This window comes from Phyllobates terribilis, unplaced genomic scaffold (assembly GCF_046119375.1).
Source record: "Phyllobates terribilis strain yellow unplaced genomic scaffold, ASM4611937v1 Scaffold_4__5_contigs__length_816908805, whole genome shotgun sequence".
In the NCBI taxonomy this organism is placed as follows: Eukaryota; Metazoa; Chordata; class Amphibia; order Anura; family Dendrobatidae; genus Phyllobates; species Phyllobates terribilis.
In genome coordinates, this window is record NW_027362764.1 from 31,456,663 (window position 1) to 31,483,682 (window position 27,020).

The 27,020-nt window shown below is 44.4% G+C and overlaps 1 protein-coding gene across 3 annotated transcripts in view; it reads left to right on the plus strand.

The window, feature by feature from the left end:
* LOC141264848 (pituitary adenylate cyclase-activating polypeptide type I receptor-like) overlaps window positions 1–27,020 on the plus strand; it is a 479,716-nt gene that overhangs the window by 179,213 nt on the left and 273,483 nt on the right. For all 3 annotated transcript variants that reach the window (XM_073677215.1, XM_073677213.1, XM_073677214.1), the window contains exon 4: window positions 21,339–21,446. In XM_073677215.1, coding sequence (XP_073533316.1) covers window positions 21,339–21,446 — 108 coding nt within the window. The remainder of the gene's footprint in view (window positions 1–21,338; window positions 21,447–27,020) is intronic.

Sequence of the window (27,020 nt, forward strand, 5' to 3'; positions counted from 1 at the left end):
TGGTGTGGGCTCCCGCCTCATTTTTAAAACCAGCAGAGGGAAAGCCGACCGCTGGGGGCTGATATTAGTAGCCGTGGAGGGGGCCATTAGCCAACAATATTCCCTGGCTATTAATATCAGCCCACAACTGTTTATTTAGCCTTTACTGGCTAGATAACAGGGGACCCCAGAAAAAAATTGACGTCCCCCTATAAAATCTAACCAGCAAAGGCTACTGATATTAATAGCCAGGGAAGGGGCCATGAATACTAGCCCCCTCCACAGCTATTAATATCACCCCTCAGCAGTCCTAGAAATGGCGCATCCATAAGATGCACCAAATCTGGCGCATAGCCTCTGCTCTTCCCACTGCCCTGTAGCGGTGGCGAGTGGGGTAATGGGGTTGGGGTTCATGTCAGCCTTGTATTGGCGGCTGACGTGAAGCCCAGGTTAGAAATGGAGGGCGTCTATAAGATGCCCCCATTACTAGCCGCGTAGTAAAGTGATCGCCGCTTTTTCAATAAAAGACACGGCCAGAATAAAGTATTTTAATTAAATAAAAAACACATGGGTCTACAATTTTTTTAATTACCCCGAAGCCCTCGATCTCCTGAAAAAAAACGTAAAATAACAAACAACCATATCCCTCACCTGTCCGCCGTCAACAATGTAGTCCACGTACCGCCAATGATTGTCCCTATGCGATCCGTGTCACTTCTACAGCAGTGACATCAGCAATCACTGATGTCCCTGCTGTAGAAGACAGCACTGTATACTGACAGGGGTGTAAAATCACTCACTATCAGTATACATTCTGCAGGAGGTCACTGGGGTTCATCAGTTGAAGATTAGCTGATCAGCCCCGGTGATCTTACCACCATGGGAGAATGCTTCAGAATGCTCCCACGGGGAGGTCACGTCAGCGATCAGCTGATGGTCACGTGACCATCAGCTGATCGGTGGCGTCAGCACAGGTCCTGGAAGCACAGTCTAGTGCGGGGAGCGAGCCCGCTCCCCGCAGTATACCGCCGGCTTCCAGGAGGAGAGGATCACCACCGGGGACCAGGAGGACACCGTGCGCTGCCGCACAGGTGAGTGTAAGTTTTTTTTGTTTTTTTTTTACTTCTTTTTTTTTTACCGCGGGCTGGGCAGAGCAGACTACTGCTCCTCCCATTAAGGCCGCTCCCGCTGATAACCGTGGATGAGAGGAGCTGTAGTCCTCCTCTCCCGACCCAGGTACCACCCGCACCGCATTTCTGCCGCAAATTCGCAGCCATTGGCTTTTATTGAAATGCAGCAAATCCACAGGTATCTGCGGGTTTGCTGCGGTTCAATGCAAGTCATTGGTCGCAAATTTGCAGTGGGATCGCGCAAGAAATGGCCATCCTGCGTTTTTTACCGCAATGGTAATCCGGAGCGGAAATTTCCGCATCATGTGCGCAGCACATCTGAATTACCATTGCAATACCTGACAGACCTATTAACAAGCGTTTTCGCAATGTTTCGGCGGCGGGAAAAACGCATCATGTGAACTTAACCTTAGTCTTGAGACGAGACGTCTGCGGGACGTCATGATTAATTTGTAGAAGGACATAAATGATCCATACAAAAAGTATGGTCAAAAGTTTCATGTAAAATTCCTTCAAAACACAAGTGGTGCTCCCTCCACCTGGAGAAAGATAGGTTCAATCTCCATAGGATACAACAAGACTACTTTACCATAGAAGTATTGATCTGTGGATTAGCCGACCTCAGAAGCCGAAATCAGTAGGAGCCATGGATGGCTTCATAAAAGGCTTAGATGCTTTTTTAGAAGAAGATACTGTTAATACGCATGTAACTTGTACATTTGTAAATATCTGCTCTTTGCGGCAGTCTGGATAAGGCATCATCGATGCACCTATACCCCATTCCCATTATTCTTCCCATCACTCGGTTGACTTTGATGGACGTGTATCTTATTTCAACCATATGAATAAGAAGAAGCGCGGCATGACTCCCACTGCTGTTTGTGTCCTTCAAGTGATCCGATTCCGGCATGAATTCTTTTATTCCATTCCTGGAACAGAAAAATTCTATTTCCAAAGCTAGTGTGAATCTCGCCTTACTTTTTACTTTCCCTGTGATATTTATCCTTTCCTATATTTCTTTTCCTTTTCTCTTCCGCCTTTCTTTTTCTTTCTTTACTTTCTGCCGATGTTCCTTTGGTGCCTTTCCCTTTCATTTCTTTTCTTCACATTCCTTTACCATGTTCCTTTTCCTTTCCCTTTTTCTTCTGATTCCTTTGTAATGTTAACTTTCCATTCCTTGTCCTTTCCTTTTCCTTCTACCCTCTTTCTGCTTGTCATTCCTTTCTTATGTTCCCTTTCCATTCCTTTTCCACCTTAAGTTTCCTTCCTGTTCTCTTTCCCTTCCATTTCTTTACTATGTTCCTTTTCCTTTCCTTTCCAGCTTTTTCTGTTCTCTCTTATATATCTTTTTCTTTACTGTTTTTTTCCTTTCATATATTCCTTCCTATGATTCTTTCTTTTTCTCTATTCCCTTTTCTTTTCTCTTCCGTTTATTTTTTTAATTTATTTTTTCTTCTATTTCCTTTCCTTTATCTTTACTTTCACCTTCTTTTTCATTCCTTTACTATGTTCCATATTATTTCCTATCTTTTCTATGTTCCTTTTCCTTTCCCTTTTTTTCCTTCCTTTCTTTCGGTTCCTTTTCATTTCTGTTCACACACTCACATCAGGGAAACACCTATGTCGAACTGGTCAGTGTACAGACTAGAAAGGCCTTAGCTATAAAAACAACCTCCGACCCAACTCCCTAAAAGGCTGTCGAAGGGTTTCTCGCACCTCCTGAGGAATCAGAGGGGAGGCCACAACAACACACTGCAAACAAGGGAAGAGGAAAGTGTGAGGAGAGGTAGGAGAACCCAAGGTGAGAAACTAAAACATATTCAAATCAGATGAAGGAGTGAAGGCTAAGGAGTACCAAAAATAAAAGGGAAAAGTAAGACCTCCCAAGAACCTGACAGAGATAAAGGAAAAGGCGATGGGATGGAAAGCAAACCAACTTACCACAAGAATACAATGGGAATTTACTCAGCAAGGTAAACCCTAAGATAAAGAGCTGGCACTCCTAAGTATACATCCACCAGGAAATATAGCCAGCAAGGAAGTGCAGAGAAGGGATACTATATAAAGCCCCAGCCAGAACATGATAGGACAAACCAAATTGGAAAATGGAAAACAGCCAGAAAGAAGCAAACCAAGAAGGGAGAATAAGGGCAAAGGAACAAATAGCATTTGGGCAGCAAAGAAGAAGAGCAATAGCTCAACAAAAGAACCGCCCGCGAAGCAACAGAGGTCACCGGATCAAATCCCAAAACTGAGCCCTGACAATTTCATTCCTTTCCTTTTGCTGTTTTTCTTTTCTTTCCTTTTCATTATTTTTTTTGTTCCTTACCTAGGTTATTTTTCTTTTCCTTTCTCTTTCCATTCTTTTTCTATGTTCTTTTCCTTTGCTTTTTAAAGGGGTTGTCCCCTACTTTAAAAGAAATTATTTATTGGCTCAGAGAGATGCAAAAAGTAACATTTTATTTTACTCATATACCAGAACCTGCCACTCCTTTATACTTTGTACTGTGTTCCCTGCCAGTCTCTCAGCTCCCTGTTCTGGTGACCTCTGCAGCCAATCAGTGGATACTGATTGACTGCAGGAGTCACATTTAGTCAGATCTGGAAGAAACAGTCAGGATACAGGTGTGGAACAGAGAAGCAGCAGGTTCAAAATAACAGTAGGTGAGTGTGATTTTTCTTTTACTTTTGCACCATCCCTGGCCAATTAATAATTTTATTTAAACTACCGGACAGCTTCCTTAATGTTTCTTACGTATTTATTTCCTTTTCCTTCCATTACATTTTTTTTCTTGTTTCTTCCCTTTTATTAAGATACAGGCATAGTACTGCTGGAAACCAGTGGCCGAAGGAGCACAAGCAGGAACAGCAAGCAGTAGTAGAAGTTATTGGAGATAGCAAAGAGTTATAGGAAACAATCTGTAGATGAATTAGAACATTCTGGGTAAGAATACAACACCTATTAGATTTTTCCCTTAATGAGAACATAGAACCAAAAAAAGGGGATTGTATGGGAAAAATATCAACAAACCAAATGGTAGATACCCAATCCCAAGAGAAGGCAGCCAGAGAAAAAAGCCATTAAATGATTATACAATTTATTGAGTCTTAAATAGGACAGATATCAAAATATAAAATTGCTACTAGTAAACAGTGGTTTCCAAAAGAAGCACAACTAGATAAGGCAGATGAAAAAAAGCAAAGGAAGGAGACGATATCCCTATAAGCTGCCCCAAGCACCAACCGGATATGTATAAGGCATGTGCATATAAACTGACTAAGATCAAGTGCTACAGGTATCATATAGTTCTGATTCATAAAATGTCAATGTTATAGAAGTCAGAGCAATGATATCAAGTGAGGCTGCAATGATACTCTAATGTCGTCAATGGTAGCATCTAGTCGCCTGGTATGTATACATCACGAATCAGTGGTATATACCAGAGCTCCTTGATATAGTTGGTAGCTAGAAAACTAATAACCCCTAAAGTAACACTATATAAATGTATAAGAATATAAGTGTCTTGAGGGCTATGAAAGATACAAGGTATTAGTGCAAGCAACATTACCTAGAGACATGTTGTAGGTGCGGTGTGCAGGCACAGCTGACAGGGGACTGATAGCGCGCCTCAACGCGCGTTTAGCCTTGATGGCTTTGTCAGGAGGCGTGGCTTAGTGATGTGTAGGTGGGTCTATATATATGACTCAACGTGAGAACCGACCAATGGGCATCAAGTAAATCCCAATGCCACGCCCTCTCCGGCAGCTGGGCGGGCCCCGAGCACGCCGTAAAATGCAGGGCGGAAGTAATAACAAACGGCCTGCTGTCATGGCAACCCAGGCCCGTCCCAGATGCCGGCGGTGCGCCGGATCAGATGCATCCAGAGGAGGGATCGAATACCGACCGCTGTGGCAATCAGGGGCATACAACCAGACAGCAGGTGGGTGGCCAGTCCAGAGGTGCCTGGGACGCCCATGAGCCACAACAGCCGGCATCAAAAAAGAGAGTATCAGTGTATATATGAGAGAGCCTGCTAGTGAATAATTATATATCCCCATAATAGTCTAGGGTATTTCCAGCTGGTATCAGATGGAGTCATGTAAGTATAAATAACTAATATTGTTCACATGAATAAGTGACAGATAAAGTTAACAATAATAATAATAAAAGTGGTCGGTTAGCCATATGAAGACATACCAGATAGAGAATCTGGTATGTCTTCATATGGCTAACCGACCACTTTTATTATTATTATTGTTAACTTTATCTGTCACTTATTCATGTGAACAATACTTTAGGGGTTATTAGTTTTCTAGCTACCAACTATATCAAGGAGCACTGGTATATACCACTGATTCGTGATGTATACATACCAGGCGACTAGATGCTACCATTGACGACATTAGAGTATCATTGCAGCCTCACTTGATATCATTGCTCTGACTTCTATAACATTGACATTTTATGAATCAGAACTATATGATACCTGTAGCACTTGATCTTAGTCAGTTTATATGCACATGCCTTATACATATCCGGTTGGTGCTTGGGGCAGCTTATAGGGATATCGTCTCCTTCCTTTGCTTTTTTTTCATCTGCCTTATCTAGTTGTGCTTCTTTTGGAAACCACTGTTTACTAGTAGCAATTTTATATTTTGATATCTGTCCTATTTAAGACTCAATAAATTGTATAATCATTTAATGGCTTTTTTCTCTGGCTGCCTTCTCTTGGGATTGGGTATCTACCATCTGGTTTGTTGATATTTTTCCCATACAATCCCCTTTTTTTGGTTCTAAGTCTGGGTAAGAATGTTCAGGGGCTGGAGACTGAAACTAGGCTAACAGCTAGACACAATACTCAAGCAATGAGTGAGAGATCCATGTGGCTTTAAGTAGGCCCAAACAGAAAACAAGATGGATTCCTCAGAATCCGCCATCTTGGTAAAGGGTAATTGCAGAACACAATATCAGCCTCCAGTGGTAAGAAATGAAACTGCAGCACAATTTATAAAGTGAACAATAGCGGCTACTAGTGGTCAAACTGTAGAAGGGCAGCAGAAATCCTGACACCTTTTCACAATCTACAATAATCCGGCATGACATTCCCTCCTTCGGTATCACCTGTCTTTTATAGCTATATAACATCCAGATGATAAACACCGGTGCTATTCTATAACATAGGGGTAAAGTCTTTATACCGCCGCACACAGTAGAGCGCACTTCTCCTTTATTACAGAGTACGTGGTATTATACAATCTTCCTCCGATTGCAATGATTATATTATTTCTAGGATTTTATTCCTTACCAACCATTTATTATTGGCTGGTACCCCGCCCGGTATGGCGCTATCCCCCCTCCGGAGAGCCTATATATGTATATAATATATGTCCTGCTATTGTCATAGACATCTGGATCTTTTCAAGCAAGGCAGGAAAAACCATCATCCCATTATCAGGATGGGAGGCAAATTCATGAGCGGCACATTGACGAGCCCCAGTAACCTATCTGGACCATAATAAACCATTAGCGCAGAATGACAGCAGACCGCCTCCATCTACAATAAAGCATGCGGAGTAACTACAACCCCCAGCGGACATTTTTCTCTAGACCACAATCAAGTAACAAAACCTCAATTTTAAAGGAGTTCGATCTATTCTATTAGTCTGGTCCCATAAAGAATTTAAAGAAGTTTTGTAAATTTCCCAACATCTCCAAAGTAAGAAAAAAAGGTGGTCTACCTGCCAGTAAAGGGGGAGACAGCACTTTTCTACTATTTTCCACCGCCACCCGCAGAGGAAAACTAAAAAAAAAATTGACAGCGAGCAGAGATTTTGCAAATGGATTTGAAATACAAAATGTATATTAGAAAGTTTCAGAACTTTACAAAATAGAGGGATTAAGCTTTATTTACATGGCACAGGACCGTCCCTTTAATTCTAACTCTCCGGATGCATCTGGAGACCGTAGTGCAGAAAAGACGAAGCGTCAACGGCTTCATTATAATCCTGGGGAAGGTGAACCGCCCGGGGTTTTCGCTGTGCTCAGATTCAATAATGGTTATAGCGCAATCTGACAGGAGAAATCACAAAGACAACATCACTAAGCAAATGTATCTGTCCGGAGTAATGTGCATCAGGGTCAAGTAGGGAAATACAAGCTGACAAGAGGTTCCGTAGCAGCTAGCGTCTTGGAGATGGATCTTTATCCAGATGCTGCAGAACCTCTTGAAATAGGAAATGGAATTGCTATTTATTCAGGTATCTGCTGAGGAAATGATGGGGGGAGAATGTAACAGGGGCACGGAGAGAAGCAAAGGAGGAATAACCATGGGAGAAAAGTAATGAAAATCAGGGAGAGATAGAGGATGAGAGAGAAGAATCAGCACAACGGAGGAGGAGACGGAGCTGCCGCCGCGGAGAAGGAAGTGCAGACTATACATATCGCACTGGTATACAGTGCTCGTATCATTTATTTATTGCGCTTGATTATAATGCCGCCAGATAATGTACAGCGCCAATATAATACCGCCATTTCTTACCTAATAATGGTGCCCAAATAATACTGAAAATACTACAGACTTATAGTACCAGAATATTACATCCGCACAGTCCCCAAATAATACTGTCTTACAGTGCACAAATAATACCGCCATACGGAGCCCATATATCTCACAAATACCGAACTGAAACATTACATCCTAATATGACATCTGCACAGTGCCCAAATAAGCACTGTCATACAGTGCACACCTAATACCGCCATACAGAGCCCAAATGTCACAGAAATACCGAACTGAAACATTACATCCAAATATGACATCTGCACAATGCCCAAATAATGCTGTCACACAGTGCCCACCTAATACCGCTATATAGAGCCCAAATGTCCCAGAAATACCGAACTGAAACATTACATGTAAATATGACATCCGCACAGTGCCCAAATAATGCTGTCATACAGTGCCCACCTAATACCGCCATACAGAGCCCAAATGTCACAGAAATACCGAACTGAAACATTACATCCAAATATGACATCTGCACAATGCCCAAATAATGCTGTCACACAGTGCCCACCTAATACCGCTATATAGAGCCCAAATGTCACAGAAATACCGAACTGAAACATTACATGCAAATATGGCATCAACACAGTGCCCAAATAATGCTGTCACACAGTGCCCACCTAATACCGCCATATAGAGCCCAAATGTCACAGAAATACCGAACTGAAACATTACATGTAAATATGACATCCGCACAGTGCCCAAATAATGCTGTCACACAGTGCCCACCTAATACCGCCATACAGAGCCCAAATGTCACAGAAATACCCAACTGAAATATTACATGCAAATATGACATCCGCACAGTGCCCAAATAAATTTCATACAGTGTCCTTGTAAAACAGCCATAGAGTGCAAAAATATTACAGAAATACAGTACAAAAATATTATATCCACACAGTATCCAATTAATGCAATGAACCCACAATACGGCCATAGAGAGTCCAAACATCGCAAAAAATACTGTACTGAAATATTTCATCTGAATATTACATCAACACAGTGTCCAGATAAATCTCATTAAGATCTCATGTAATACAGCCATAGAGTGCTCGAATATTACAGAAATACAGTACCACAATATTATATCCGCAGAGTATCCAATTAATGCTGTCATACAGCGCACACATAATACAGCCATAGAGAGTCCAAATAATACTGTCATACAGTACTAGCATATCCCAGCCACACAAAGTGCTGATAACCGTGCCATACACTGGCTACATTGTGAAGATGAGTGGGTGAGAGCGATGCAGAAGGTCTCTCCCACAACCAGTGACAGTGGGTATCTGGGGGCCTCTGTGGGTGGGGGGTGCCGTCTGTTTTCTGCCTCTGTCACTTTATACAGGAGCTGGAATGTAACTGCCACAGTGTAAATATTTGTGCCGTTACTGTATCCATAGGATATACACAGTGTCCTGGACTTACAGGCTGAGAAGGATCAACCTCTGGATCCTGGACTGTGTGACACACTTAACCCCGCGCACTAAATATTCCTGAGCAATACTCCGCAGAGCACCCATGTGTCTCAATGAATGTCTATCAGCTGTACATAGACCAGTTCATCACCGCTCTCATATCCCACCACAAACAGCCGAGAAGTCCACCTGCTGCATTTCCAGTGCAACCTTGGATTCTGCTGTGGAAGTTCTGCCGGTCGCGCTGCAAATCAACATGAGGATTAGAAATTTCACAATTAGTAACGAGCTACTTATTGGTGCATTTCTCCCATAGCTCAGACTAAGATGTAATATTCCTTGTGGAGGAGACTCAGGGCCCGAGAAACCCAATTCACATGTGGATTGACAGAGAATTTTCATCAAGGCTGAAATCTGTGCTAAATTATTATTATTTATTATTATAGCGCCATGTATTCTATGGCGCTTTACATGTGATTATGTGATGGGGTATACATAGCAAAACACAAGTACAATAATCATTAACAATACAAGTCAGCGACTGGTACAGGAGGAGCGAGGACCCTGCCCGCGAGGGCTCACAGTCTACAGGGGATGGGTGAGGATACAGTAGGTGAGGGTAGAGCTGGTCGTGCAGCGGTATGGTGGAGCGAGGACCCTGTCCGCGAGGGCTCACAATCTACAGGGGATGGGTGAGGATACAGTAGGTGAGGGTAGAGCTGGTCATGCAGCGGTATGGTGGAGCGAGGACCCTGCCCGCGAGGGCTCACAGTCTACAGGGGATGGGTGAGGATACAGTAGGTGAGGGTAGAGCTGGTCATGCAGCGGTATGGTGGAGCGAGGACCCTGCCCGCGAGGGCTCACAGTCTACAGGGGATGGGTGAGGATACAGTAGGTGAGGGTAGAGCTGGTCGTGCAGCGGTATAGTGGAGCGAGGTCCCTGCCCGCGAGGGCTCACAGTCTACAGGGGATGGGTGAGGATACAGTAGGTGAGGGTAGAGCTGGTCGTGCAGCGGTATGGTGGAGCGAGGACCCGGCCCGCGAGGGCTCACAATCTACGAGGGATGGGTGAGGATACAGTAGGTGAGAGTAGAGCTGGTCGTGCAGCGGTATGGTGGAGCGGTGGTTACTGCAGGTTGTAGGCTTGTCGGAAGAGGTGGGTCTTCAGGTTTCTTTTGAAGGTTTCCACGGTAGGCGAGAGTCTGATGTGTTGGGGTAGAGAGTTCCAGAGTAGGGGGGAAGCACGGGAGAAATCTTGTATGTGATTGTGGGAAGAGGAGATGAGAGGGGAGTAGAGAAGGAGATCTTGTGAGGATCGGAGGTTGCGTGCGGGTATGTAGCGGGAGACTAGGTCAGAGACATATGGAGGAGACGGGTTGTGAATGGCTTTGTATGTCATGGTTTGGGTTTTGAACTGGAGTCTCTGAGCAATGGGGAGCCTGTGAAGAGATTAACAGAGAGGAGAGGCCGGGGAATAGCGAGGGGACAGGTGGATTAGTCGGGCAGCAGAGTTTAGGAAAGATTGGAGGGGTGCGAGAGTGTTAGAGGGGAGGCCACAGAGCAGGAGGTTGCAGTAGTCGAGGCAGGAGATGATGAGGGCGTGCACTAGGGTTTTTGCAGATTCATGGTTGAGGAATGTGCGGATCCGGGAGATATTTTTGAGTTGGAGTCGGCAGGAAGTGGAAATGGCTTGGATATGTGGTTTGAAGGAGAGATAAGAGTTCAGGGTTACCCCAAGGCAGCGAGCTTGAGGGACTGGGGGGAGTGAACAGCCATTGACTTTGATGGATAGGTCCATTGGGGAAGTTGAGTGAGATAGGGGAAAGATGATGAATTCAGTTTTATCCCATGTTAAATTTTAGAAATCTAGCAGAGAAGAAGGATGAGATAGCGGACAGACATTGTGGGATCCTGGTTAATAGGGAGGAGATATTGGGTCCAGAGAGGTAGATCTGTGTGTCAGCAGCATAGAGGCGATACTGAAAGCTGTGAGACTTTACTAGCTATCCCAGGCCGAAAGTGTAAATGGAGAAGAGCAGAGGTCCTAGAACTGAACCTTGCGGGACACCGACAGATAGGGGGCGAGATGAGGAGGTGGTGTGCGAGTGGGAGATGCTGAATGTCTGGTTTGTTGGGTATGACGAGATCCAAGATGGGGCCAAGTCTGTGATTCCGAGAGATGAGAGAGTCTGTAGTAAGGGGGAATGGTCCACTGTGTCAAAAGCAGATGACAGGTCCAGGAGGAGGAGGACAGAGTAGCGTCGCTTGAATTTGGAGGTTAGTAGGTCATTGGTGACTTTAGTCAGGGCAGTTTCAGTGGAGTGATGCGGTCGGAAGCCAGATTGAAAGCGGTCAAAAAGGGAGCATGAGGAGAGGTTGGAGGATAGTTCAAGATGTATGTGTTGTTCCAGTAGTTTTGAGGCATAAGGGAGAAGTGATAAGGGGCGATAGCTAGATACTGAAGATGAGTCAAGGGAGGGCTTTTTGAAGATGGGTGTGATCGAAGCATGTATGAAGTATTAAGGGAAAATACCAGTTAGTGATAGGTTGAAAATATGGGTTAGGGTTGGGATGAAGACTGTGGTGAGGTTTGGGATGAGGTGGGATGGGATTGGGTCAAGTGCACAGGTGGTGAGATGTGATCTTGAGAGTAGAAAAGAAAGTTGATCTTCCTTTATGGCAGAGAAGCTAGTTTTGGAGGAGGAGGGCTGAGTGGTTGTGAGCAGAGGCTGTGGGGGTTGTAGGCCAAAGCTTTCTCTGATGTTATCAATCTTCTGCTTGAATAATGAGGCAAAGTTTTCAACTGAGATGAGTGGAGAGGGAGGAGGTGCTGGGGGACAGAGGAGAGAATTAGAAGTGTTGAATAGCTGTTTAGGGTTGTGAGACAGTGTCACGGGTGTGTCAGATGTGACTGATAGGGGCTCTGCAGTTGGTTGCAGAAGATCTCTTCATTTGGCATTACAGACATTTTATTAGCTGTTTCACTCTAGGACCCAACAGCTACCTCCTTCCTGCTCTAATTGACACCCTGGCCTGGGTGTTTAAATAGTTTCACTTTGCAGCAGGAAGGTGCTGTTGATATTCACATGTTTCCTTGTGAATGCTTGGAGCTATTCCAGACTGCTTTCTACTTCTCTGGTGCTAGGAAGACGTTTGGAGTTCTCTCTCTGAAGTCTGCTCAAGCTAAGTTACTTTTCCCCGTGTTTGGCTCCTTTGTGGACTTTAGTTGCTAGTGAGGATTGACTAGTGCTCATACCCCCCTTCCCTATCCAGGTCCAAGTGCTAGGGAAATACAGGGGTAGGTTCCTGTGCGGCGATTGTGAAGAACCAATAGAGGGACGGTAGGGGAACAGGGTGATATCAGATCAGCCAAGGAGGTCTCCACTCCCCCCACTCCCTAGAGTCTGGGCTCCCTTCCCCTCTTCCCTTTGTGTTGCGCTTAGTCTTTCCTACACAGTGCTTGACAGACAGGGAGGATATGAGAGATGAGAAGTATGTTTGTTTTGCTGTAATCAGTCTGGACTTGAAACTAGTGAGGGATTTTTTGAATGCGATGAACTGCTCGTTGGAGTAAGATCTTTTCCATCACCGCTCAGCAACCCTGGAAGCCCGCCTCAGTTCTTTAGTCAGGCTGGTGTGCCAAGGTTGCCTGTTAATTTTGCGAGCTTTGGTATGTGTGAGAGGGGTGACTGATTCTAGAGCTGCAGCCTTTGTGGTGTTATATAAAGCGGCAGCAGCATCTGCATTGTGTAAGGAAGATATATCTGTAAGAGGGAGAAGAGATTCAGAGAGTGACTGTAGATCAAGGTGTTTGAGATTTCTGCGAGGGTGTGCAAGTTTGTGGAGTGAGGATTGTGCACCTGGAGAGGTGAAGGAAGAGAATGTGAGTAGGTTGTGGTCAGACAGAGGGAGAGGTGAGTTAGAGAGGCTAGATAGGGAAAAAAAGAGGTGGGTGAAGATGAGGTCCAGAGTGTGGCCATCTTTGTGAGTGGCTGCGGAAGACCCTTGAGCAAGGCCAAAGGAGGAAGTAAAAGATAGAAGCTTAGAGACAGCTTAGAGAGAAGTGTCAATGGGGATGTTGAAGTCACCCGTGATGATAGTGGGCATGTCAGTGAAGAGGAAATGAAGTAGCCAGGTGGTGAAGTTGTTGAAGAATGTAGTGGCTGGCTATGGGGGGCAATAAATGACAGCCAGTTGGAGGGGGAGTAGGGTGCGCACAGAGTGCACCGTAAAAGAAGGGATGGTAACTTAGGGTGGTAGTGGAATTGGGGTGAAGGAGCGGTTATCTGACAGGAGAAAACCAAATTCTCCACCCTGCTTGCTGCTGGTGCAGGGCGTGTGAGAAAGATGGAATCTACCAGAAGAAAATGCAGCTGGTGAGGCTGTGTCAGAGGGGGTGAGCCAGGATTCAGGGATGCAGAGGAAGGTAAGTTTGTTAGTAATGAAAAGATCATGGATGTAGGAAAGTTTATTGCAGACAAAGTGAGTGTTCCATAGGGCTCCTGTTAGAGAGAAGCAGAGGCTGGGCGGATGGGTATAAGGTTTGAAGGGTTACGGAAATTTGTGATAGATCGTGGATGAGAGGTGAAAATGATTGTGAGGATGTGGTCAGGAGGACCAGGATTTGGGGAGATATCGCCAGCAGTGAGGAGGAGCAGAGAAAGTGTTAGCAGGTGGGAGCAGGAGAGAGCATGAGGCGGCTGTCTGTGTTTCGAGACACAGGATTGTATGTTGAGGAACAGTTCTAAGGAGGAGGTGAGATGGTTGGGGAGGATGGAGGGAGAGATGAACAGTTCATGACTAGGTGTAGGGATTAGTGGGGTTAGTAGAAAGTGTAGGACCATAGGGGTGAGAGTAAAAACAAACAGAAGCATTATTTACTGTGACTATGTATCCAGTTACCTTTAGTTCCTTCTGGTTCAATTCTGGTTTAATTCATAGTTGCACACTTATACTGTATATTGCACTTGTATGGTGCACTGAGCAGACTGACGTCTTGCAGACTTATTGTTCACAATATATTTCCTAACAAATGCATTCAGGCGTGAAACAGAGGGGAGTGTCCTGTGCTCATCTTTATCAGATAATTAAGACTGAACCATATGCTGGATATTCAAAGGCAGAGTAAACTAGGAGGCCATAAAGAAAAGTGAGAAAGTGGGGAAAGGGGAGCAGTGATTAGTTAAAAAACATACCAGGTGAATGCAATGAGCAGAGGTAGGGAAATTCAGACACTTGACACTTGTGGATGGAGAAAGGAAACCAAGGTGTCCAGCCGTCTGGATAGAAAATGTCACCAATTTATTAATACCAGGTACAGTAAAAATATTATCTCAAGGCAAAAACCAACGCTATCGTACTGACTGGTCCTTCATGAGCCTTATTGGTCCAAGTGCAGTGGATTTTTTCATGCAAATCCACCAAGGAAAGACTTCAAAAATTCCGCATTTCTTCTTTTGCTCTGAATTTCACCTCTTTATACATTGAAGTCTGAAATAACAATCCGCATCAGAAATTGAAACTGCAGCTTTTAACATCCCCACATTGCTTGTGTATTTCCGAGTGTGAACAGAAGCAGAGAAGCACTGATGAAATCTTACTTTACCTGCAGGATTCTTGGTGGTCTGTCTGGAACAATCCATAGGATAAAAGTGTTCATGTCTTTGTCAGGCAGATTTCACCTGGAACCCATCTGAAAAAGTGCTAAAAGACAACCAAAATGAATGAACACATGCTCTGCAATGTAAAAAACGACTTGCTGTGCATTTTTTTTTATATTATTTTATCTACTTCTGGCTTCCAAATATGCGAAGCAGCTAAAAAATAAGTCACCGATCCATTCTTCAGGCAGTTTCCGTTTGGAAGCCTCTCAGTATTTTATATGTACAGATATACAAAAAAAACAAAAAAACGCTGGCGGCAAAGTTGCTGCACAAACGACCATAAAGATGCCAAAGAAGACACTTCAGGAAAAACACTTGCTGACATTTTCCTGAAGTGTCTTCTGCTTCAAAAACTCAGCGGATCTGCTGACTTCTACAAAACGCGGTGTGCACGCGCCCTTATAATAACACTCGGAGCTTCCCTGGAGCGTGCACCAGATTTGTTCCATCTTGTTGATAATTTTTTAATGGTGTGTTTTGTATCCAGTCACCCGATGGCTCATATCAGTGATATTTTGTTGCCAGATATCTGCCCTTGCTTCTCCCTCTTCCCTCCCTCAGCATGCTGTCACTGAGGGAGAGTTACTGCAGCTCCATCTCCCTCTTCCCTCTTCCCCCTATAATCACTTATGCAGACAGCTTAGTTGCTCCCTGTTCCCCCCTCAGCATACAGTCATACACCCACTATAGAAGAGATGCTGCAGCTCCATCTCCCCCTTCCCCCTATAATCAGTTATGCACACAGCTTAGTTGCTCCCTGTTCCCCCCTCAGCATACAGTCATACACCCACTATAGAAGAGATGCTGCAGCTCCATCTCCCCCTTCCCCCTATAATCAGTTATGCACACAGCTTAGTTGCTCCCTGTTCCCCCCTCAGCATACAGTCATACACCCACTATAGAAGAGATGCTGCAGCTCCATCTCCCCCTTCCCCCTATAATCAGTTATGCACACAGCTTAGTTGCTCCCTGTTCCCCCCTCAGCATACAGTCATACACCCACTATAGAAGAGATGCTGCAGCTCCATCTCCCTCTTCCCCCTATAATCAGTTATGCAGACAGCTTAGTTGCTCCCTGTTCTCCCCTCAGCATACAGTCATACACCCACTATAGAAGAGATGCTGCGGCTCCATATCCCTCTTCCCCCTATAATCAGTTATGCAGACAGCTTAGTTGCTCCCTGCCCCCCCCTCAGCATACAGTCATACACCCACTATAGAAGAGATGCTGCAGCTCCATCTCCCCCTTCCCCCTATAATCAGTTATGCACACAGCTTAGTTGCTCCCTGTTCCCCCCTCAGCATACAGTCATACACCCACTATAGAAGAGATGCTGCAGCTCCATCTCCCCCTTCCCCCTATAATCAGTTATGCACACAGCTTAGTTGCTCCCTGTTCCCCCCTCAGCATACAGTCATACACACACTATAGAAGAGATGCTGCGGCTCCATCTCCCTCTTCCCCCTATAATCACTTATGCACACAGCTTAGTTGCTCCCTGTTCCCCCCTCAGCATACAGTCTTAGGCTGTGTGCCCACGTAGCATTTTTCAAGCGTTTTTGATGCGGAATTTCCGCAGCGTAAACGCTTGAAAAACGCTTGGTAACCCGCACCCCATGATCCCCAATGGGATTCCGCAAGTTCTATGCACATGCTGCGGATTTTTCCGCAGCGTTTATGCTGCGTTCAAAAATCCGCAGCATGTCATTTAATTTTGCGTTTCCGCAAGCAGAATTGCCTTTGTTCAATGCATAAAAAACGCAAGGCAATTCCGCATGTGGAAAACGCGTGATAAACGCGCGAAAAAAGCGCGATAAACGCGTGCGGAATTCCGCATGCGTTTTTCCGGGAGAGGACTTGCATTTATGCAGCAGAAATTTTCTGCTTCATAAATGCAACGTGGGCACATAGCCTTACACACACTATAGAAGAGATGCTGCAGCTCCATCTCCCTCTTCCCCCTATAATCAGTTATGCAGACAGCTTAGTTGCTCCCTGTTCCCCCCTCAGAATACAGTCATACACCCACTATAGAAGAGATGCTGCAGCCCAATCTCCCTCTTCCCCCTATAATCAGTTATGCAGACAGCTTAGTTGCTCCCTGCCCCCCCCTCAGCATACAGTCATACACACACTATAAAAGAGATACTGCAGCCCAATCTCCCTCTTCCCCCTATAATCAGTTATGCAGACAGCTTAGTTGCTCCCTGCCCCCCCCTCAGCATACAGTCATACACACACTATAAAAGAGATGCTGCAGCTCCATCTCCCTCTTCCCCCTATAATCAGTTATGCACACAGCTTAGTTGCTCCCTGCCCTCCCTCAGCATACAGTCATACACACACTATAAAAGAGATACTGCAGCCCAATCTCCCTCTTCCCCCTATAATCAGTTATGCAGACAGCTTAGTTGCTCCCTGTCCCCCCCCTCAGCATAGTCATACACCCACTATAGAAGAGATGCTGCAGCTCCATCTCCCTCTTCCCCCTATAATCAGTTATGCAGACAGCTTAGTTGCTCCCTGTTCCCCCCTCAGCATACAGTCATACACACACTATAAAAGAGATACTGCAGCCCAATCTCCCTCTTCCCCCTATAATCAGTTATGCAGACAGCTTAGTTGCTCCCTGTCCCCCCCCTCAGCATAGTCATACACCCACTATAGAAGAGATGCTGCAGCTCCATCTCCCTCTTCCCCCTATAATCAGTTATGCAGACAGCTTAGTTGCTCCCTGTCCCCCCCCCTCAGCATACAGTCATACACCCACTATAGAAGAGATGCTGCAGCTCCATCTCCCTCTTCCCCCTATAATCAGTTATGCACACAGCTTAGTTGCTCCCTGCCCCCCCTCAGCATACAGTCATACACACACTATAAAAGAGATACTGCAGCCCAATCTCCCTCTTCCCCCTATAATCAGTTATGCACACAGCTTAGTTGCTCCCTGCCCCCCCTCAGCATACAGTCATACACACACTATAAAAGAGATACTGCAGCCCAATCTCCCTCTTCCCCCTATAATCAGTTATGCAGACAGCTTAGTTGCTCCCTGCCCCCCCCCCTCAGCATACAGTCATACACCCACTATAAAAGAGATACTGCAGCCCAATCTCCCTCTTCCCCCTATAATCAGTTATGCACACAGCTTAGTTGCTCCCTGCCCCCCCTCAGCATACAGTCATACACACACTATAAAAGAGATACTGCAGCCCAATCTCCCTCTTCCCCCTATAATCAGTTATGCAGACAGCTTAGTTGCTCCCTGCCCCCCCCCTCAGCATACAGTCATACACCCACTATAAAAGAGATACTGCAGCCCAATCTCCCTCTTCCCCCTATAATCAGTTATGCACACAGCTTAGTTGCTCCCTGCCCCCCCTCAGCATACAGTCATACACCCACTATAAAAGAGATACTGCAGCCCAATCTCCCCCTTCCCCCTATAATCAGTTATGCACACAGCTTAGTTGCTCCCTGTTCCCCCCTCAGCATACAGTCATACACACACTATAAAAGAGATACTGCAGCCCAATCTCCCTCTTCCCCCTATAATCAGTTATGCACACAGCTTAGTTGCTCCCTGTTCCCCCCTCAGCATACAGTCATACACCCACTATAGAAGAGATGCTGCAGCTCCATCTCCCTCTTCCCTCTTATCACAAGAGTCACAACTTGTAGCTTCTGTCTACATGTCCACTAGTGATTCATTACAGAACACCCAGTGACGCTCCGGCATAATATACACTAATAACAACCTCTGTGAGTGTCCAGCGTCTTATTTCTGACCCCCCCCTACTTGGCTCCAGCATTATGCTCCTCTGGTCTTGGATCATGTTCTGGCTCTTCAAGGGCGTGTCCACTAATTGTCCCTGACTCCACCCACACTGAAGTGCCCTTCTCAAGGACTCATCCCCTACGGAACTTTGCCCAAGCAATAAGGTCCTTTTTATTAGCCGGCGTCCAGAAGTTGCTGTTCTGTTAGGCATTGACTGGGTTTGTAATCTTGACTACATCTTCTTCCCTTCTTAACCATTGCTGGTCCAGCAATTGCCACGACTTGTGCGCCCTCTGACTACCATTCCTGCCTGCTGCCTTGAGGCCGTGACTTTTTGATTTCCACCTTTCGACCACCAGCCATTGCCATCGGGACCCTATTCAGGAGATCTGACCCTGTGCGAATATCCATACCTGTCTGTGGTCCTAAGCCTAGCGATCTAGTGGATTCACATCTCCTGTTCACCTTGTTACATAATCATTCTAGAATCCAAGATGATTGATACCTTGTTATACATGTTGTGCTCTAATTTCTAACACTCTGTTCACCTAGATAATATTTTGGGAACAAGGCAGCCATGTTTTTGTAAACCTGGACATTCCCTTTAAGGATGTATGTAAACAGTTGATACATTCGACAAGTGTATTAATTAATGCGCCATTCCACGGCGGGGTCCCACAATACCACAGCTCTGCACACTTTCTCCTGAAGTCGATTTCTCCACAGATATTATGTGCACCTGAGGAAGCGGAACGGAGCGAAACGTCATGCATACTCTGTGACACCACTTTTTTGTTTAATAAATCTCTACTATTCTTTCATCCATGAGTGCCAAGTTCTATGTTTACCATATACGGGGTGGGACATTACTTCTGCACCAAAGATTATAGGAGCGCCTTATCCCAATAATTTCATTAAAGTGTATGAATGCGACTGGGATTTGTGATACTTCTAGCTGCCCCGGTATCAGTTCTTGTAGCCGCCTCGTGTTGTTTCCCATTACAATGCTGCAGCTTGTCTCGCACTTTCCTCACCTCCCTCCTCTTTTCCCTCCAAGCAAAAATGATTTACACTCTGTACTGAAGTGTGAACTTTCCACTTGCTGCAGAAGATTCTTATATTTCGGAGAAGTGCAATGTAGAAATAAATAAGTAAACAAGGCGCCGTGTTCTCTGCAGCGGCGCCACCTTCCCGGGAACTAACCCGGCTCATTAGCAGCTTCCCTGCGGCAGGATTTCTGCGCCGGCCGCCGCTAACGAGAGCAAAGTCTAGAGAGAAATTCTATTACATCGTTTAATTATATATTTTATGCTACTACTGCAGTTTTCGTTATTATTTTTTATTGCTAATATATTATTTTTGTTTTCATTTATATACCACCTTTTATATTTATCATTTTTGGAATAATATATTTATTTATGGAAATTTTTGTTACTATTATTTTTTTTTTAGGTTGACTATATTCCATGATAATTTATATATATATAGATAGATAATAGATAGATAGATAATAGATAGATAATAGATAGATAATAGATGATAGATAGATGATAGATAATAGATAGATAATAGATAGATAATAGATAATAGATAGATGATAGATAGATAATAGACAGATAGATGATAGATAATAGATAATAGATGATAGATAGATGATAGATAATAGATAGATAATAGATAGATAATAGATAATAGATAGATGATAGATAGATGATAGATAGATAATAGACAGATAGATGATAGATAATAGATAGATAATAGATAGATGATAGATAGATGATAGATAGATGATAGACAGATGATAGATAATAGATAGATAATAGATAGATAATAGATGATAGATAGATGATAGATAATAGATAGATAATAGATAGATAGATAATAGATAGATGACAGATAATAGATAGATGATAGATAGATAATAGACAGATAGATGATAGATAATAGATAATAGATAGATGATAGATAGATGATAGATAGATGATAGATAGATGATAGACAGATGATAGATAATAGATAGATAATAGATAGATAGATGGATGGATACACTGTATATAAAATCACTTTTTTAGGTTTATTATAGTTCATGATAATTTACAGAAGAGATGGCAGCAAGAAATCAGAGGAATCAGTGTTAAATAGCAGATTTCTCAAAAAGTTTTTAAAATATATGTGGAGTATATATATTTATTAACAGTGGAAGTGTAGACGGGACAATAGAAGATGTATAGTCTCCCCCTTTAAGTTACTTATTCTTTTCACACAGTTCCTATAATCTCATGGTACTGTGTAATAGGTTTTATGTTGAATAATTGATTCATATATCTTGGTTGCAGTCTGGTACAGAGCTACTAATCCCCTACATAAATATAAAGTTACATTACAAAATTCTGTCTATCTGTTGCCACCACTAGGGGGAGTTCAGTACATACTGTGTTATTATTCAGTTCAATGTCAAAAAACAATATGCAGTCAGCTGTGTAGCTCCCTCTAATGGTGGCCACAAGTTACTGCAATGCTACCTGTAAACTTCAGGGCAATGCAAGGGATTTAGACCTTTGCATAAGAAAAACATCTGTGATCGTTGAAAAGTTATATAAAAAAAAATGAATCTATGCAAAATAGATCTATTTAGATTGAAAGAAGAAAATTGTATAAATCACTTTAGGGTTTTATTCACATGCAACATTTTTATTGTCTGTTGATCGTTGCTTTATTTTTCAACATGTTACATTGTAGCAAAAAGATCAAAGCATTCTGTCTTCTGTCAATAATTAAGATACAATATTATCTTTTGTTTTAGGATGCCCAGGGATGTGGGACAACATAACCTGCTGGATGCCTGCAGTGGTTGGCAAGATCGCTTTTATCCGATGCCCAGCATGGTTCAGCATGATCGAATCTGAGGATGGTAAGAATCAACTGATATTATAAATGTCATGTATCACCTTACAGTGCATTTGTTAGTTATGTTGAGGAAATCTGGGTGCAGGCTACAGACAGAATCGTATCATGTATCTCTGTATACAGGGAGCTCCCCCTAGTGGTGGCTGCAGACAGAATCATATCATGCATCTCTGTATACAGGGAGCTCCCCCTAGTGGTGGCTGCAGACAGGATCTTATCATGTATCTCTGTATACAGGGAGCTCCCTCTAGTAGTGTCTGCAGACAGGATCTTATCATGTATCTCTGTATACAGGGAGCTCCCTCTAGTGGTGGCTGTAGACAGGATCTTATCATGTATCTCTGTATACAGGGAGCTCCCCCTAGTGGTGGCTGTAGACAGGATCTTATCATGCATCTCTGTATACAGGGAGCTCCCCCTAGTGGTGGCTGCAGACAGAATCTTATCATGTATCTCTGTATACAGGGAGCTCCCCCTAGTGGTGGCTACAGACAGAATCTTATCATGTATCTCTGTATACAGGGAGCTCCCCCTAGTGGTAGCTACAGACAGAATCTTATCATCTGTCTCTGTATACAGGGAGCTCCCCCCTAGTGGTGGCTGCAGACAGAATCATATCATGCATCTCTGTATACAGGGAGCTCCCCCTAGTGGTGGCTGTAGACAGGATCTTATCATGCATCTCTGTATACAGGGAGCTCCCCCTAGTGGTGGCTGCAGACAGGATCTTATCATGTATCTCTGTATACAGGGAGCTCCCTCTAGTGGTGGCTGTAGACAGATTCTTATCATGTATCTCTGTATACAGGGAGCTCCCCCTAGTGGTGGCTGTAGACAGATTCTTATCATGTATCTCTGTATACAGGGAGCTCCCCCTAGTGGTGGCTACAGACAGAATCTTATCATGTATCTCTGTATACAGGGAGCTCCCTCTAGTGGTGGCTGAAGACAGGATCTTATCATGTATCTCTGTATACAGGGAGCTTCACCTAGTGGTGACTGAAGACAGATTCTTATCATGTATCTCTGTATACAGGGAGCTCCCCCTAGTGGTGGCTACAGACAGAATCTTATCATGTATCTCTGTATACAGGGAGCTCCCTCTAGTGGTGGCTGAAGACAGGATCTTATTATGTATCTCTGTATACAGGGAGCTTCACCTAGTGGTGACTGAAGACAGAATCTTATCATGTATCTCTGTATACAGGGAGCTCCCCCTAGTGGTGGCTGCAGACAGGATCTTATCATGTATCTCTCTATACAGGGAGCTCCCCCTAGTGGTGGCTGCAGACAGAATCTTATCATGTATCTCTGTATACAGGGAGCTCCCCCTAGTGGTGGCTGCAGACAGATTCTTATCATGTATCTCTGTATACAGGGAGCTCCCTCTAGTGGTGGCTGCAGACAGAATCTTATCATGTATCTCTGTATACAGGGAGCTCCCCCTAGTGGTGGCTACAGACAGATTCTTATCATGTATCTCTGTATACAGGGAGCTCCCTCTAGTGGCGGCTGCAGACAGAATCTTATCATGTATCTCTGTATACAGGGAGCTCCCTCTAGTGGTGGCTGCAGACAGAATCTTATCATGTATCTCTGTATACAGGGAGCTCCCCCTAGTGGTGGCTGCAGACCGGATCTTATCATGTTTCTCTGTATACAGGGACTCCCTCTAGTGGTGGCTGCAGACACAATATTATCATATATCTCTGTGTACAGGGAGCTACCCCTAGTGGTGGCTGTAGACAGGATCTTATCATGTATCTCTGTATACACGGAGCTCCCCCTAGTGGTGGCTGCAGACAGAATCTTATCATATATCTCTGTATACACGGAGCTCCCCCTAGTGGTGGCTGTAGACAGGATCTTATCATGTCTCTCTGTTATACAGGTAGCTCCCCCTAGTGGTGGCTGCAGACAGAATCTTATCATGTATCTCTGTATACAGGGAGCTCCCCCTAGTGGTGACTGCAGGCAGAATATTATCATGTATGTTTGTATGCAGGGAGTTCCCTCTAGTGGTGGCTGCCGACAGAATCTTATCATGTATCTCTGTATATAGGGAGCTCCCCCTAGTGGTGACTGCAGGCAGAATATTATCATGTATGTTTGTATACAGGGAGCTCCCCCTAGTGGTGGCTGCAGACAGAATCTTATCATGTATCTCTGTATACAGGGAGTTCCCCCTAGTGGTGACTGCAGGCAGAATATTATCATGTATGTTTGTATACAGGGAGCTCCCCCTAGTGGTGGCTTCAGACAGAATCTTATCATGTATCTCTGTATACAAGGAGCTCCCCCTAGTGTTGGCTGCAGATAGAATCTGATCATGTATCTCTGTATACAGGGAGCTCCCCCTAGTGGTGGCTGTAGATAGAATCTGATCATGTATCTCAGTATACAGGGAGCTCCCCCTAGTGGTGGCTGCAGACAGAATCTTATCATGTATATCTGTATACAGGGAGCTCCCCCTAGTGGTGGCTGCAGGCAGAATATTATCATGTATCTCTGTATACAGGGAGCTCTCCCTAGTGGTGACTGCAGGCAGAATATTATCATGTATGTTTGTATACAGGGAGCTCCCCCTAGTGGTGGCTGCAGACAGAATCTTATCATGTATCTCTGTATACAAGGAGCTCCCCCTAGTGGTGGCTGCAGACAGAATCTTACCATGTATCTCTGTATACAGGGAGCTCCCCCTAGTGGTGGCTGCAGACTGAATCTTACCATGTATCTCTGTATACAGGGAGCTCCCCCTAGTGTTGGCTGCAGATAGAATCTGATCATGTATCTCTGTATACAGGGAGCTCCCCCTAGTGGTGGCTGTAGATAGAATCTGATCATGTATCTCAGTATACAGGGAGCTCCCCGTAGTGGTGGCTGCAGACAGAATCTTATCATGTTTCTTTGTATACAGGGAGCTCCCCCTAGTGGTGGCTGCAGACAGAATCTTATCATATATCAATATATACAGGAGCTCCCCCTAGTGGTGGCTGCAGACAGGATCTTATCATGTATCTCTGTATACAGGGAGCTCCCCCTAGTGGTGGCTGTAGACAGGATCTTATCCTGTATCTCTGTATACAGGGAGCTCCCCCTAGTGGTAGCTGCAGATAGAATCTGATCATGTATCTCTGTATACAGGGAGCTCCCCCTAATGGTGGCTCTAGGCAAAACAAATATTTGCAGGGGATTCTGTATGAGAAAAATAGATTTCTCATGCCTATGAAGAACACTTATGAATTTATTTTGCAAAGGATTTTGAACATAAAATTTAAGTGGGGCTTAAAGTAGCCACCTCCCTGGTTAATGAATGTGTTTCTTTCTATTACTTTCATCAAAGGCCATATGGAAAGGGTCAATCGATTAGGGATAAGTACACCTTGAAATGAAGCCCCCAGGGTCCTGGTGCGGCTGCACGTTTGTCAGATTAGACAGAGCTGAGCAGACGGCATTATCTGACATCGCCCGCGCCGCCTGCTCCCCAGTTGCTGTGACTACAGAACGAGTCTTATTTTTGTATCTTGTGCTGTTTGTCTAATTAGGGTGAGATAATCAGGTAGCGGCAGGGGCGGCGGCAGAACACCTTCACAACGCTCCACTGCTTGAAGAATTGATCTAATTCCCTATTATCTAAAATAAAAAATATGGATTTTATCCACCGCTGTGAGATCTCTCCTAGATCACCTCTGAGATCACAGCCAGCATTGCTCCTGATGTCAACCCGTAGATCCGGCTATCAGTTATCCCCCACAGGGGAAGGTTAGTTTACTGGGTATTTGAGGTGGTCGGCTTGTTTAAAGAGATGGGTTTTTAAAGCGCGCTTGAAGACATCGGGGCTAGGCATCAATCGGATCGTCTGGGGTAGAGCATTCCAGAGAACTGGCGCAGCACGAGAGAAGTCTTGGAGACGGAGGTGCGAGGTTCAGATTATGGGGGATGTTAGTCTTAGGTCATTTGTGGAACGGAGGGCACGTGTATGGTGATAGACTGAGATGAGAGAGGAGATATAAGGCGGTGCAGAACTGTGGAGAGCTTTGTGGGTGAGAACGATGAGTTTATATTGGACCCTGTAGCGGATGGGTAACCACTGTAATGACTGGCACAAGGTGGAGGCATCGGTGAAGCGGCTGGACAGAAATACGACCCTGGCTGCCGCATTCAGGACAGATTGCAGAGGAGAAAGTTTGGTAAGCGGGAGACCGATCAGAAGAGAGTTGCAGTAGTCCAGACGAGAGTGAATAAGAGCGACAGTAAGAGTTTTTAACAGTTTCAAAGGTGAGAAAAGATCGGATTCTGGAGATGTTTTTAAGATGCAGGTGACAAGAGCGAGTGAGTGATCGGATATAGGGAGTAAAGGAAAGGTTAGTGTCGAATATGACCCCCAGGCAGCGGGCGTGCTGCTGGGAGTTATGGTTGAACCCTCCAAGGTAATTTTCGATGTTAGGTAGAGTTAGGTTAGTAGAGAGGGGAAACACAAGAAGTTCAGTTTTGGAGAGATTCAGTTTCAGATAGAGGGAGGATGTAAGTACGATGTAAGACTCCAGGGGAACTTTATATATTCATTAGCAAAGTTCTCCCCCTAGTGGTCTTTCATGGTTGCCAATTTGTACATAAAAATAACATGTAGTATGACTAGTAGGAGGCATTTAATAAGGTGTGGGAGCCCATAACTAATTAGATATGGGACTCTCTCCTGTGATTTTTTTTCATTTGCCTATACCATGTCCCTACTCACAAAGAGATTGCTAGATCTTTGTACCACCAAGAGGAACTAAGTGCATGCATTTTTATACATCCCCCACTACAAGGAGCTCACTACATGCAGATTTATACAGCAACCACTAGAGGGAGCTCACTACATACATATTTATACAGCCACCACTGGGGGGAGCTCACTACATACAGATTTATACAGCTACCACTAGGAGGAGCTCAGTACATGCAGATTAATACAGCCACCACTAGAGGGAGCTCTCTACATACAGATTTATACAGCCACCACTAGGGGGAGCTCACTACATACAGATTTATACAGCCACCACTAGGAGGAGATCACTACATACAGATTTATACAGCTACCACTAGAGGGAGCTCACTACATACAGATTTATACAGCTACCACTAGAGGGAGCTCACTACATACAGATTTATACAGCCACCACAAATACTATTGAGATCTCTGCTACTGGAAGTGGAAAAGAAGAACAAAGACAAAACAATTTAAATAATAAAAATATGGGAGGAAGAGAAACCAATCACAAACTAAAATGTTTTTATACAAATGCACAAAGCATGGGCAACAAACAAGGAGAATTGGAACTACTAATGCAGGAAAAGGAATATGATGTCATTGGAATCACTGAAACTTGGTGGGACGATACACATGATTGGAATAAAAGGCTAAAAGGATACAACTTATTTGCAAGAAACAGACTTGATAAACGAGGAGGAGGTGTCGCATTGTATGTTAGAAAAGCGTATATCTGCACAGAGATTGAAGCTTCAGAGACTGGGAGTTCTGTGGAAACTGTTTGGGTAAGAATACAAGGAGAGAACAACGGAAAGGACACCATTG